The 16,067-nt window shown below is 42.0% G+C and overlaps 1 protein-coding gene across 7 annotated transcripts in view; it reads right to left on the reverse strand.

The window, feature by feature from the left end:
• TRAK2 (trafficking kinesin protein 2) overlaps positions 1-16,067 on the reverse strand; it is a 70,807-nt gene that overhangs the window by 20,514 nt on the left and 34,226 nt on the right. For 3 of the 7 annotated variants that reach the window (XM_073306405.1, XM_073306399.1, XM_073306402.1), the window contains 3 exons: positions 2,367-2,420; positions 1,390-1,466; positions 440-556 (listed from right to left, as the gene is read on the reverse strand). In XM_073306405.1, the coding sequence (XP_073162506.1) occupies positions 440-556; positions 1,390-1,440 (168 nt within the window). In that variant the 5' untranslated portion in view covers positions 1,441-1,466; positions 2,367-2,420. Of the gene's footprint in view, positions 1-439; positions 557-1,389; positions 1,467-2,366; positions 2,421-3,512; positions 3,630-16,067 lie in introns of those variants that run through there. The other 4 variants (XM_073306401.1, XM_073306400.1, XM_073306404.1 and 1 more) reach the window with 2 other exon arrangements.

Consider the following 16,067-nt stretch of genomic DNA (forward strand, 5'->3'; position numbering starts at 1 on the left):
CTCTTTGACTGTTTCGTCATCTGTAAAATGGGAATAATACCTCCTACTTCACAAGGGTGTAGGAAACTGAACTCATTGTTTATAAACATACACTGAGTTTCTTCGATTCAGAAATAATAAGGTCAGAGGGGACCATTATGATCAGCTCAACTTCCTTGAAAACTATTCTAAGTGTGATGTATTATATTTACAAAACCAACATATCACATTCCCCTTAATGACCACTGTACTGAATTTTCATAGTTGGATATTGGAATGATGCACTTGACTGGAATACTTCAGTTTAGGTAAATACGTTTTTTGTTTGTTTTTTTAAGGATCCCCCTATGGCTGTAGAGTAAATGCAAATACCTGCCTCTACACAGTAAAAAAACAAAAACAAAGACAAAAACCCTTTACCCTACATATCCCTCATCTCTCTGTTTTAAAAATCACTCACTTGGTCAAAGGCTTGTCCTAGTTGTTCTTCTAGCACTTCATTTTGTTCTGTCAGGGCATGGTTCCGCTTCAGAAGGGCTTGTCCAATCCGAGCTGCTAGCTCCAGGTCCCGATCCCGCTGCTCACAAATACCAGGAAAAAAATCTTTATTTTTGATCAGGCTATATTTAAATTCAACCTAAATTTAAATTCAGCCTAATTAATTTAATATGCTTCTGCCTCATTCACAAAGGCCAAATAATATAGGGTGTGCCCCCAACTCTTTTCAAACTGCACTGACAGTGAACTACTGCAGCAATACATGCCAGTACAGTGTTTCTCAAACTTTAACCATTTGGGATCTAGAATACACTCTGGTTTCTTGACATGACTCATCTATTCCCACAATCCTTTGCAACATCAGAGAACTGGGGCACAGTAAAAAAAAAAATTAATTTTGGGTGCTGGAATTTTTTATTGTGGTCCTGGGTAGTTTGATGTGGGGACTTTACAGTCAGTCACTATTGAGGCATCATTTTAAAGAGCTGTAAGCACCAGCTCCACAGTCTTTGAAGCACAGCTTCCCTTAGAGTAGAGCATACTTCTGGGAATGGGAGAGGTATGAAGGGGACAGAGTAGAGGTAGCAGAAAGAAGAGAAGGGAAGGAGCAAGTTGCTACCTTCCTCCTCCTCATCGGCTCCCACTAGATTTGCACGATTTTGCTAAGTTATTTTGTTTCTCAGCTGGTGCAGTTCACTGGGCGCTCTCATGCCCCATGCCCCGCTGTTTGACGTGTCCTGTGCTATTGTGTCTAACAGCTGAAAGGCAAGAGGCATTTCCTTTTCTCCCTCTAAGTGACGACGGATGCTCATTGGAGAAACAATGCAGACAGGTGGGTGAAGGAAAGCTTGTATCCAAATGTACGGTTAGTTCACTACAAATTAATACAACAGTAAGTGGAGATAACTGTACCTCAGCTAACAGATGTGTGACCATGTCAATGTCATTGTAGGTTTTCGTCATCTGCTCCACTCTGTCTGTGCCGAGAACTGAAAACCAAACCCAGAAACATTCACTGCAGTAGTTTATATACAAGAAGAATACAAGTGGGGGTAGATCTAAAACTTGCATAGATTACCTAACCAGTATGTAACACAGGGATCTTTGAGAGGATTAACAAGCAGGCTAAGAATATTTAGCTTAGGAAGCACTGGAAAGTTTGAGGAAACCCATTTGAGGCAACACATATGAAGCTTGATCCAGGGAGGTGCAATTCCCAGTTAAGTCAGCTGGAGTTGAGGGAGTTCTGCCAGAACCTCTCAGAATTTGGTCCTTACTGAGGTAAGTGGGGGAAAGTCAATTTTCTGGATGAAACCAAATTATTGAATTATCTGGTTTGTACTGCAGTTGATTGTGGGAGGGGGCAGTCTTGCACACCCCATATGGCTGAGAATGTCTGTGGGCTTTACCCTTGAAACACAAAGAAATCAAGGTGACTGTGTGGTAGTTACAAGCAGGAAGACAGACAAGCCTTAGGGCACGAAGATTGCTGGGACTAATTCATGCAAGTCCCATAATGCATGTGTTTACAGGATCAAGCCCTAAGGTTACATGGGATAAGAGGAAAACACGCATCATTTGCACCTCCAGATTGTCTACTAGTGCAAACTCATTGGAACGGTAACCATTTCTTCTTTGGAAAGCTAATGTCTTAATGAGCTTTTAGATGTTGTTGAAAACTATTACAAATAATAAGTATTACTGAGAAGTGAAACTGCACTTTCAAAATACTTTAAGCACAGGGTTGAGTCAGGAAGAACTTCTAAAGACTAAGGAGGAATCAATGATAACGAGGATCAAAACAGAACATCAAAAACATGAAGTACCAGCATCTGCTCTCTCCTGTCCTTACAAGAAAAATATGAAAATGGAAAAGAAACCTGAATTACCTTGTGCAAATTTCTGAGATCCAGCCAAAGAGGAGGGGGGAAGTTCACCAAGAGCTAGGATAGCAGAAAATGAAAGACAGAAAAAAGGGCAAGAGAGAGGAAGAGAGCAAAAGAATTAGAATTTAAGAAAACAAATGAGTGTGAATTTGTTTTTCAGTTACTATTGTTAATGCATGCATTTTATATATAAAATCATAACTTCACACTTCTAAAAACCTTCCAAAGGATCCTACAATTCTTTACAAACAGTAATGAATTATGTTTTTAAAGTATCAGCTTATGTGATACAACCACCAACAGGGGAACTATGCCCTGCACTTGGAGGGGTTGGGTATAGGTGGTGGCTTCAACTCACCAGAGCTTTTCCATTTATAGCTTTCATGATCCGAAGTCATGAAGTCACAAAACAATTAAAGTAGCAATAAAAGTTTAATAGAGCCATGAAACTTTTCCATCAGACATATGTTTCTGTGAACCTGTGCTGAAACTACTCCTTGCAAATGGTATTTTTTTTTTCTATTAGCAGTCATATCCCCTTTCCTCAAGGAAGTTGGCCATTGCTTGATTTGATTATGTAAGGGGCTTTAAACTAATATTTTTTTAATAAATCAAAATATACACATATAGAATATAGACTATGTCCATTCTGGGCCTCATACTTAATTGTGACACAGGGTTGGAGTAAAGCAGATCTGGTATTCAGTCTGGATGGAGTAATTATGCAGTGAGTTGCAAAAGAGAGGAGAAAAGGAAAGAATAGCAAAGAGAAGAACAAAGTTGCACTGAATTGTTTTCTAAAACGCTTTCCTAAAAAGTGAAACAAACCAACCCCGTAAATCAAACATTTTTCACCCAAGTAGCTCAGCAGGCATTTACCCCCGGCCCCTACTGCTCTTTCAGTTTCTATTACATGTATATGCTTGTGTGTGTGTGTTCATTCTAGTCTTAGTTCTCTCAATACTGGATATATAGCGTATGTATCTTCCTGTGATCTTATTATGTGCTTTATTCCTCCTTGCTTGTCTCCTTATACCTCCACGACTTCTAGTTCAAATATAACTAGGCTTCCACAAGCATGTCAGCTAGCATGAGTTATGTTTTCGAAGTTATACATTTCTTTATTTATGTACAGAGTTATTTACATACTGTGACAGGGTTGGGCCAGATGGCTACAGGAGAGTAATAGAAGGCAGATATATTAGCCCCAGGTGAAGTAGGTCCCTTTTCCCTGGGTCAGATAACAGGGAAGGTTCCAGAACAATCAGGAACCTTCTGGAAACAATTAAGACAGGTTGATTAGAACACCTGCAGCCAATCAAGAAGCTGCTAGAATCAATTAAGGCAGGCTAATCAGGGCACCTGGGTTAAAAAGGAGCTCACTTCAGTTTTTGGTGCGCGTGTGAGGAGTTGGGAGCAAGAGGCACTAGGAGCTGAGAGTGAGAATGCGGACTGTTGGAGGACTGAGGTGTACAAGCATTATCAGACACCAGGAGGAAGCTCCTATGGTGAGGATAAAGAAGGTGTTGGGAGGAGGCCATGGGGAAGCAGCCCAGGGAGTTGTAGCTGTCGCATAGCTGTTCCAGGAGGCACTCTAAACAGCAGCATTCCACAGGGCCCTGGGCTGGAACCCTGAGTAGAGGGCGGTCCCGGGTTCCTCCCAAATCCTCCCAACTCCTAGTCAGACACAGGAGGAGTCAACCAGGACTGTGTCTTCAGAAAAACGGCCAAGCTAAGGGCTGCCGTGAAGCTCCAAGGCGAGCAAGTCCGCCAGTAAGTGCAAGACCCACCAAGGTAGAGCAGGAACTTTGTCACAATACATACTTATGGATTGAACAATGCATATATCATTGTTTCCAATGATCCTATGATCATATGAAATACACAAGTGCTCCTATGCCTCCGATGTATGTACACACACAAAAAAAACATCTAGTCTGCAACCCACCATGTACATTACACACGACAAATCACTAGGAATCATTAAGATACAATAATGTCTGTAGCACATCCCTGTACAAGGGACCCCCCACAAAAAACAACCCCCAACAGGAAAACAGGGAAAAGACAATTTGCAGCCCAAAGACATTTTTCTTTTCCCTGACACACTATACCTGCTTAGGACACATCATACCAGGCATATTTTCAAAGGCAAGTTCAGAGAAAAGCAGAGCTCTCATTTAACCTCTCTTGTTTAAAAGCCTTTAAAGTACCTTTGACAAAAATATTAGCTAATTATTCACTTCCTGACAGAAATTATTAATAATTTGCTGCAGTCAGTACTTTTATTCTGTTTTGTATTGGTTTTTTGGGAACTCTGAACTTATTGCTATGTAAATTACAAATTGTGTTTCTGAGCAAGACAGAATCAGAAAAGCTTCCTTATCAAATGACAAATATTCACCATCTTCTCAGCAAGATATGCATTCAAACAGGTGGGATTTGCTCTACCACTTTAACAAGAGTTGCTCGTATTTACCGAAAGGAGAAGAGACTCCAAAGCAGGGGTAACTAAATAGGCAGACTGCGGGCCAAATCCAGACCGCCAGATGCTTTTGAACGGACCACAAAAATCTTTTTATTTACTTATTATTATTATTTTCTCTGGAGTCTGGACCTTGACTATATCTTGACCAAGAAATTTGGACCTTGCCAAAAAATAACTGACGACCCCTGCTCCAAAGCCTCATTTTGCTCACTAGTCTCGATGATTCATGTGCCCACCCACACACAAGCTTCAGCCATTGCAGGTGAAAGAGCATAAGCAGCTCTGTTTTGGTAGATGTTCCTACTATACTTAATTTTAATCAGATCTGGTCAGTGTCCTAATCAGTACTCACCCTTCTTAGTGAAGGTTTACATTCAGTACATGGTTGCTATATCCAGGCCATTTTGGGATTTTCATCCTGCCCACAAATATAGATTACCCTGGTAACTGATAATTTATGGAGAGAGAATGGCTTTGGTGCTTTGCTCCACATTCTCAATATTTCCAGACAGTTTAGGACCATGATCACATACTTTCCACTCTCTCTCACACACTCACCTTGCATAGCGAATGCTGTAAGCAACTCTTCATTTTGATTAGTGTCCTTGTAATCGAGTGCCATATTGCTGTCTCCATTCACATATACAAAGTAGATGTGAAAAAAGATGCTTTGTAGCAGAGGATTACTAAACTGGCATCTCCTGTTGCAGCACAGAGTCCTCTTGCAGCTCACTGAAAAGCACTCCTCAGTATGTACTCAGTGGTTTATTAGAGAAACATGCTTTCAGGCAGCAGGGGCCATAAAAAGGAGGAGCTTAACAGCAATAATCTAGGGTTTTCCCTAGATTAAGGTGTAACTCTATACAGACATTGGGAATTGGCCTGCATTATGTGCTTCAGAAGCTTTATCAATCACATTTTCTTTCCTACAAGCACAAGACAAAAGCTTTAACCGCAAACTTATCAGAAATGAGCTGGTATAGAATTATGGAAATCAAACATAGCAAATGCTTAGCTATTATGTAGCAGGGCGCTCTACAACTAGATTACACTTCAAAGATGTACTCATACTTTGCTTTCATAATATACATGCAACAAAACACCCCTCAAGGATAGGATGATTGTAATCTCTCTCTCGTCCTCAGTCTGCTCTAACATACAGAAGAGACAAGGTGGGTGAGGTAATATCTTTTATTGGACCAACATACAGAAAGCAATATATGTTTGCATTTCAGTGTGCTTGATTCTTTCCCACTGATATGTGATTAGACAAGGTATAGTTGGCTTCTACTAGGAATCACTTTGCACTGGATGAGTTGATTAAACTAGATGGAATAATCCAAAGGGATATGTTCAATGTAAAGACCATCATTCCTCCTTTAATCTCCTCCTTCAGACTCATCTCTTCTGATTTATGTCCAGACACAGATATTTATGTCCTGATGGTAATCAGTCTGAGCTCCAGTATTCCCCGATGCATTAAGTTTTAGAATTCTGCCCAGTATACAATACCTTGTCTCAGACTTATCTGTGATGTTCACAGTGGACAAGGTATTACATTTACATATGGCTTGTCTGCACTGTAATGAGTTCTACAAGGGTATGATTTCTAATGCACAATAACGTGTTGTGATTCAGGGAGGAGTTCCTCGGCCGGGGAAGAAGGCGATTTAGTAGGATCTGGGCAAGGATCTTCCCAGTGATGGAGAGGAGGGCAATACCTCTGTAGTTCCTGCACAAAGATTTGTACCCTTTCTTGAATATTGAAACAATGTTGGCGTTCTTAAAGTCAGGTGGAATTTCTTCACAGGTCCAGATTTTGTCAAGGAGTTGGCAAAGTTTATGCTGGAGCCTTGTTCCACCAACTTTAAAAACCTCAGCTGGGATGCCATCTGGGCCTGGTGCCTTGTGATTTTTTTGTCTGGGTGATGGCATGCTGACTTCCTCAGAAGATGGGGGATCAGCAAGGTGTTCCATTGTCGAGTGTTGTGGAATAGACTCTATGGTGTCTTCAGAGATCGTGGATTCGCTGTTTAGTAGGCTCTCAAAGCATTGTTTAATGGCCGCATTATCCTTGAGAAGGATGGAGCCGTTCTGGGAACGTAAAGGGGTTGAGTGTTTGGCCCATATACAGCTTCTCATGTCATCCTAGTCTACGAAACCCTGAATCTCAGCGGCCTTCTTTTGCCACCACTCAGTTTGGATGTCACTTAGCCTCCTTTGACTTTGAGCAGGTTAGAGGAATCATTGGTTAGAGGAATCATTTTGCCAGTCACAGAATGCAGTTCTTTTCTATTGAATTAATGCTAGGATTTCCTTGTTGTTTTCGCCAAACCAGTCTTGGTGCAAATGGGTGGAATATCTTATAGTTTCAGCACATGCACTGTGAATGGTGTTTTTAAGTTGATCCCAGTGCTTTTGAACGTCAGTGACATCATCAGGCAAGTTAGAGAGTTTCTCAGACAGGTGTTGCTGGAACATTTCGCAGCTGGCTTGGTCCTGAAGTGCTTTCACATTGTACTGCTTTCACTTAGTTTGTGGTGTGGTGGAGCGAGCTGCAGGTACATGACTAACCTTACTAATCGATGGTTTGTTCAACAGTGATCTGTACCTCTCGTGGCTCGTGTTATATAGACATCAGCGTAATCTTGAGCTCTGACTATAACCTAGTCAAGGAGATGCCAGTGTTTGGACCAAGGATATTTCCAGGTGGTCTTAAATTTGTTACTCTGCCTAAAGATGGTATTTGTGATGAACAGATCATGCTCCACAGATTTGGTGAGGAAGAGAATACCATTGGGGTTTACATTTCCTACTCCTTTGCGTATTGTGCTGCTCCAGAGTTGGGAGTCCTGTCCAACTCTGGCATTGAAATCTCCCATGAGGATGAGTTTGTCTGCCTTACATGTGGCTGTGAGGACCATATCAAGAGTGCTATAAACCTGCTCCTTGTCGTCTTCCTCATCAAATGTTGGGGTGTATGCACTGATGATCGTGGCATATTGGTTATTGCTGAGCTTGAGCCAAAGAGTCATGAGATGCTCGTTGATCCCCATGGGAATCTCCAAAAGCTGAATGGCAATCTCATTTTTGATGGCAAAGCCAATCCTGTGAATGCATCTCTCTTCAGGTGGCTTTCCTTTCCAAAAGAACGTGTAGCCACCTCCATTCTCTTTTAGTTGGCCCTCAGGCATTGTCTCACTAAGAGCTGCAATGTCAATGTTGAGTCTTGCCAATTCTGTGGCAAATATGGCAGTTCTTCTTTCTGGGCATTCAATGTGCTGAGAGTCCATAAGGGTGCAGACATTCTAGGTGGCTAAATTCATTGTCTTATATCTTTTGTTTTGGCTACGGAGTTGAGTGATCCCACTGGATGCGACCATCCAGTTGGAAGAGTGTTAGCCTATGTTTGGGGTACCTTTTCTATCCCCCTTCCCATTTGGGGTGAGCAGAAGGGATCTTAAAAAAGGTCCGCTCATTCATAGCTACTGCTACCGAAAGGCACTTGTGTCTCATCCAAGCACAAGATGACCGTCACACGGCTGCCGCCTGCGTACAGATTTGTGATTAAAGACTCCCAGAGATCACTGCTCCTGTTGTCAGGGCTTTGTGTGGGTGAGAGGCCTTTGGCAGAGGCCTGCACATGAAATCTTTTAACCGGGAAACCGGTGCACAGACGGTGTGTGACCACACGAGACTTGGCAGGAGGAAAATCCTGGCCCAGTGGCAAGGAGATCCAAGACAACCAGGGGCCTCCCTCCTGCTGCAGCCCTCATCTGCCTTTTAGCTGCAGAGTATTAAAAGGTCTTCTATATGTGCCTGATCCACCGTTGGGGGTCTTGTGAAGTTTGGACGATTAGCCAGGAGCCTGGCCTGAGACCTTCCTGCCAAGGGGGATCCCACTAGGAGTACGAAAGCTCCGGACTATGCTGCTCTGAGTGTCTTAAGCCAGTGTGGCTTCAGGCCATCCTGATGCACAACTGATATGATCTTCGTGGGCACAACAGATTCAGGAGAAGTACAGGGAGCAACACCAGGAACTGTTCATGGCATTCATCAAGCTAACCAAGGCCTCTGACTCTATCAATAGTGATGCCCTATGAAAGGTGTTGTGTATGTTTGCCTGCACACAGAAATACATTTCCATCATCAGACTACTCAATGATGAGTTGACTGCCATTATTCTGTGCAACGGCTCAGAGACCGAACCATTCATCATTCGCACTGGTGTCAAGCAGGGCTGTCATTGCTCCAACACTCTGTTAGGGGGCTTATTCCTTCACCCACTTACTTCCCTGGTCCTTCTTGCATGAGCAGAAAGCAACAATACTCGAAGTCCAAAGGTGCAAACAATTCGATGTTTATTGGGGTGAACTTCCAGCAAGCATGATTCCAGTTTCCTTCCTTAGTGTCCCCCTTCCCAGCTCTGACACCACAGAGGCTTACCTGTGTCCCTGTTCCCATTTCCCCACCCCCATTCCCTGTTCCCATTTCCCCACCCTCACCCCCATTCCCTGTTCCCATTTCCCCCACACCTCCACCCACTTCCTGATTGACTGCAGACTATATAGTAAAACTTGAGTTCTGCTTAGCTATATCTTAACCAATCATTTTCCTGAAATTTAACTAACCAATCCTAACATATTGTAACATGATTATGTAACCAATTATATCCCACCACCTTAATTAGTTTACACCCAGCAAAATTAATTATACAGCAGACCGAAACAATCACAGAACCAGACAGAGATTATACAGACAAACAATAGCAAAGTGGGAACTATAATGACAAAACAATACAGAAGTGAGGATTTCACATCCCAGCTATTGATAAGTGAGTTCTTGCCAGACAAGATGCTATCAAACTAAGCTTCCTTTTACATTTTCTAGGCACTTCCCTTTCTCTGGAGGCGACAGGCACTATCAGGACAGGATTGTATTCCTAACAGCCCAATAGCACCTTATTTCAATGTGACTAGTTTGGAATGTGAGGAGGTGACCGGTCGCTTCCCAGCTTATGGCTGCCTCTGTTGCTTAGCTAAAGATCTTAGCCTAAGCACAGGGCCTCAGACCGTCACAGTAAGAGAAGGACCTTACGCTGGCAGACAGTGATTTTGATTCTTTCTTTTATACCTCTAACTAGCCAAGTGATAAGAATATACCTAAATTCTTAGAGTGTAGGCTTTTACAGACAGGCCTGAATATCTATATCCTAACACACTCTTCTCCATTTACCTTGCTGTGATCCCGATTCTCACCCATGAGTGCCTTTCTGATGGAATTGGGATTGAGCATCATATAGACCGTCAACTCCTCAATCTCCGACATTTCCAAACAAAAATCTAAGATCATGAGAATTGGAATCACTGACCTTCAGTATGCAGATGACTGCGTCATTCTCTCTGTCACACACACACACACACACACACACACACACACACACACACAGGGTGACCTAAATCTTTTTGCAGATGCCTATCGCAGCCTGGGTCTCTCTCTCAACATCGGAAAACCAAGGTACTCTACCAGCCTTCACCTGCACAAACTACTCTTTGTACTCCACTAATTACCATCAGCAGGACCATTTTCCATACCTTGGCAGCCACTTCTCCCAAACAGCCAGCATTGACACAGAAATTGAATACAGGATCCACTGCGCCAGCACATCCTTTGGAAGACTACTTAGCTGAGTCTTCAACAACAGAGATCTGCAAACAGGCACGAAGATCCTGGCTTACAAGGCAGTGGTTATCCTCACCCTTCTCTATGGGTGAGAGACCTGGGTAACCTACAGATGACATCTCAAGTAGCTGGAGTGGTTCCAGCAGCGCTGCCTCAGGAGGATTCTCAGGATCAGCAGGGAAGACCGACGCACTAACATCAGCGTTCTCTCTGCAGCCAACATGAGCAGTATAGAGGCACAGGTCATGAAACACCAACTCTGCTGGACTGGCCACTATGTACAGTGGTGCCACACCATACACCAAGCCACAGCTCACTTTGAAGAGAACAGATGTACTCATGGGACAGAGAAGCTACAAAGGAGCTGTCCCACCTGTCACTTCTGTGGGAAAATCTGCAGGGCATATATTGGGCTCCTCAGCCACTTAAAAACCTGCCAATGAACCTCCATGGCAGACATCATCCTTGCATCGAGGGATAGCTGAAGAAGAACGTGTTGCACATTAATTTGTCCTGTAGACCCAGCTGGTGCACACAAAAGATTCCTTAGTGTGCTCTAAGATAGTTTATAGCATTAACATGTAGTTAGTATGCATCAGCTGTGTCTACACAGACTAATTCAAGTGCAACACATTAGTGTGCTTTAGACAACACATCCTTGTGAAACTCATTACCCCAATATGTAGACATGCCCATAGCGTTAAATGTCCAGTGTTTAAATCGGTATTTATACAATGATACTAGGCTCTAAACTACTGTTAGTGTTTAGGGCCCAATATACTTTAGAACTGTTATTTTTACAGGAACAAAAGTAATACTGACTTGAAGATGGTCTCAGAAGAACCATCTCAGCTAGCATACAGAAGCTCTTTTGAGGAGGTCTAGAAAAAGCTGAAAGCATATTGCAAAGATTGGCTTGTACTTTTTACTACACTGAGTAGGTCAGATTCTGCTCCCCGTACACTGATATAAATCTGGAATAATTTCATTAAGGTCAATTCAGTTACTCAGGATTTACACAAGTATAACAGATTACAATATAAGAAAAGGAGTACTTGTGGCACCTTAGAGACTAACCAATTTATCTGAGCATAAGCTTTCGTGAGCTACAGCTCACTTCATCGGATGCATACTGTGGAAAGTACAGAAGATCTTTTTATACACACAAACCATGAAAAAATGGGTGTTTACCACTACAAAAGGTTTTCTCTCCCCCCACCCCACTCTCCTGCTGGTAATAGCTTATCTAAAGTGATCACTCTCCTTACAATGTGTATGATAACCAAGGTGGGCCATTTCCAGCACAAATCCCGGGTTTAACAAGAACATCCGGGGTGTGTGTGTGTGGGGGGGGGATAGGAAAAAACAAGGGGAAATAGCTTACCTTGCATAATGACTTAGGCTTGACTAGAGACTGTGAGTGGCTAAGTTAATTGTATCCAATTTGCAAATGAATTCCAATTCAACAGTCTCTCGCTGGAGTCTGGATTTGAAGTTTTTCTGTTGTAATATCGCAACTTTCATGTCTGTAATCGCGTGACCAGAGAGATTGAAGGGTTCTCCGACTGGTTTATGAATGTTATAATTCTTGACATCTGATTTGTGTCCATTTATTCTTTTACGTAGAGACTGTCCAGTTTGACCAATGTACATGGCGGAGGGGCATTGCTGGCACATGATGCCATATATCACATTGGTGGATGTGCAGGTGAACGAGCCTCTGATAGTGTGGCTGATGTTATTAGGCCCTGTGATGGTGTCCCCTGAATAGATATTTAGGCACAGTTGGCAACGGGCTTTGTTGCAAGGATAAGTTCCTGGGTTAGTGGTTCTGTTGTGTGGTATGTGGTTGCTGGTGAGTATTTGCTTCAGGTTGGGGGGCTGTCTGTAGGCAAGGACTGACTGTCTCCCAAGATTTGTGAAAGTGTTGGGTCATCCTTCAGGATAGGTTGTAGATCCTTAATAATGCGTTGGAGGGGTTTTAGTAGGGGGCTGAAGGTGACGGCTAGTGGCGTTCTGTTATTTTCTTTGTTAGGCCTGTCCTGTAGTAGGTGACTTCTGGGTACTCTTCTGGCTCTATTAATCTGTTTCTTCAGTTCCGCAGGTGGGTACTGTAGTTGTAAGAATGTTTGATAGAGATCTTGTAGGTGTTTGTCTCTGTCTGAGGGGTTGGAGCAAATGCAGTTGTATTGCAGAGCTTCGCAGTAGACAATGGATCGTGTGGTGTGGTCAGGGTGAAAGCTGGAGGCATGTAGGTAGGAATAGTGGTCAGTAGGTTTCCAGTATAGGGTGGCAAAGACACACCCCTGGAACCTCGACCTGGGATATTCTATCTACTACCCAAGATCCATAAACCTGGAAATTCTGGGCGCCCCATCATCTCAGGCATTGGCACCCTGATAGCAGGATTGTCTGGCTATGTAGACTGCCTCCTCAGGCCCTACGCTACCAGCACTCCCAGCTACCTTCGAGACACCACTGACTTCCTGAGGAAACTACAGTCCATCAGTGATCTTCCTGATAACACCATCCTGGCCACTATGGATGTGGAAGCCCTCTACACCAACATTCCACACCAAGATGGACCACTATCCCCGATAATGTCATGGCTAACCTGGTGGCTGAACTTTGTGACTTTGTCCTTACCCATAACTACTTTACATTTGGGGACAATGTATACCTTCAAATCAGCAGCACTGCTATGGGTACCCGCATGGCCGCACAGTATGCCAACATTTTTATGGCTGACTTAGAACAACGCTTCCTCAGCTCTCGTCCCCTAATGCCCCTACTCTACTTGCGCTATATTCATGACATCTTCATCATCTGGACCCATGGAAAAGAAGCCCTTGAGGAACTCCACCATGATTTCAACAATTTCCATCCCACCATCAACCTCAGCCTGGTCCAGTCCACACAAGAGATCCACTTCCTGGACACTACGGTGCTAATAAACGATGGTCACATAAACACCACCCTATACCAGAAACCTACTGACCGCTATTCCTACCTACATGCCTCCAGCTTTCACCCTGACCACACCACACGATCCATTGTCTACAGCCAAGCTCTGCAATACAACCGCATTTGCTCCAACCCCTCAGACAGAGACAAACACCTACAAGATCTCTATCAAACATTCTTACAACTACAGTACCCACCTGCCTGTTACTCTGAGCCAGTCTCTGCATCAAGAAAATGATAAAGTAAATAAATACAATTTGCAACTCTCCTTGAAAGTGTCCAGAGTTCAACAGGTGTGCCAGTCATTAATGACAGGATTACTTATTGTGTGTAATGGTTTTCTTTTTAATTCCTGTAGGGTGCCTAGTGACCACTGTAGGGACAAATCCTAACAATAAAAATATACAAAAACATCCAGACTACATGGAACTCTAAATCCTAAAATGGAGTAGCTCTTCTTAATAACAATAATTCATCTTCCTTGGATGGAGTTTCACTGTATTTATTAAGGAATGCATTATTTTGAAAACTACAAGAGTATTTCTACAGTAACTCCAAAAATCTCTCTCCTGATCAGATTACATTTTTCCTTCTAGAAGGGATATTTTTCTTTGAATTTCCTTTTTTTAAGATTTCAGTAAAAATAGTACCCACTCTATTGCCTCGATTACAATCAGTTAATAGAACTATTAACTTTCTGAGGGGTTTTTGTTTTGTTTTAAAAGCCTTGCATCTTACTCTGAAGGCTACGAATTCAGTCTCTGATGGACTGCTCAAAGGGCCTCGTGTGTGAGAACACTTTGATACTGAAAAACTGCACTTTCAGACACTGAAAACAAAAGTACCTCAGTAAAGATTGTAAAGTTGTTTTCAAATCTAAGTGAACTGTGTGGCCTCAATTTTTTCTGGGCTCAGAGGCAAGAACACACCCTATTGATATACAGCAGTGTGCTTTAAGGTGATAGTAAAGCTTTCACTTTACTTGTTTTTTAAATTTGCTTATCCGAAAACTAGGGCAATAAAACCGTCTAGTCAATATTTAAACATCTGACACATTTAGACAGAATTCTGAACTGAACCGTTGAGTCAGAGAACAAAATTCTGTTTAGATTGTGGGACATCATCTCAAGCCAAATTCAGATAATTCCCTTTTATTACTGTACTCCCTAGGAGGAAACCCACAGACTAATGACAAAATCTTCTTAGTGCAGGCATGTACAAGGAAAATTTGTTTCACAGTGAATATTATATTATGTCCAAACACAATATTAACCCCTACTAAAAGCTACTTTCTTCCAGTTGCTGTATGAGAAGTCATTTGATTTCCCTATTTTCCTGGGGAAAATATGTACCTTGTGCCCCTACCAATTCATCAAAATACTCAAAAGATTCTCCCACCCCCACATTCAATCCTTTTGGCAGCCTACTATGCCATTTCATTTTAAAAAATTCAAATTCAAACTCTTCAAGAATGCTCTATGACTGGGCCATTTTCTCCCTGAAAAATTGCCAGCTTTACTATCAGGATTGATGGGAACTAGGGCTGTCGATTAATTGCACTTAACTCATGTGATTAGCGCAAAAAGTTAATCACGATAAAAATATTAATCGCACTGTTAAACAATAGAATACCAATTGAAATTTATTAAATATTTTTGGATGTTTTTCTACATTTTCAAATATATTGATTTCTATTACAACACAGAATACAAAGTGTACAGTGCTCACTTTATATTATTTTTTATTACAAATATTTGCACTGTAAAATAAAATACTATTTTTCAATTCACCTCATGCAAGTACTGTAGCACAATCTCTTTATTGTGAAAGTGTAACTTACAAATGTAGATTTTTTTTTTATTTACATAACTGCACTCAAAAACAAAACAATGCAAAACTTTGGAGCCAACAAGTCCACTCAGTCCTAATTCTTGTTCAGCCAATCACTAAGACAAACAAGTTTGCTTACATTTATGGAAGATAATGCTGCCTGCTTCTTATTTATAATGTCACCTAAAAGCGAGAACAGACATTCGCCTTTTATAGCAGGCATTGCAAAGTATTTACTTGCCACATATGCTAAATGTTCATGTGTCCCTTCATGCTTCAGCCACCATTCCAGAGGATGCGCTTCCATGCTGATGATGCTCATTTTAAAAAAAAAGAAAAAGCATTCATTAAATTTGTGACTGAACTCCTTGGGGGGAACTTGTATGTCTCCTGCTCTGTTTTACCTGCATTCTGCCATATATTTCATTTTATAGCATTCTTGGATGATGACCCAGCGGATGTTCGTTTTAAGAACACTTTCACAGCAGATTTGACAAAACGCAAAGAAGGCACCAATGTGAGATTTCTAAAAATAGCTACAGCACTTGACTCAAGGTTTAAGAATCTACAGTGTTGCCCAAAATCTGAGAGGGACGAGGTGTGGAGCATGCTTTCAGAAATCTTAAAAGAGCAACACTCCAATGCGGGAACTACAGTACCTGAACCAACAAAAAAGAAAATCAACCTTCTGCTGGTGGCATCTGACTCAGATGATGAAAATGAATATGCGTCAGTCCACT

This window comes from Lepidochelys kempii, chromosome 11, assembly GCF_965140285.1.
Source record: "Lepidochelys kempii isolate rLepKem1 chromosome 11, rLepKem1.hap1, whole genome shotgun sequence".
Taxonomy (NCBI): domain Eukaryota; kingdom Metazoa; phylum Chordata; order Testudines; family Cheloniidae; genus Lepidochelys; species Lepidochelys kempii.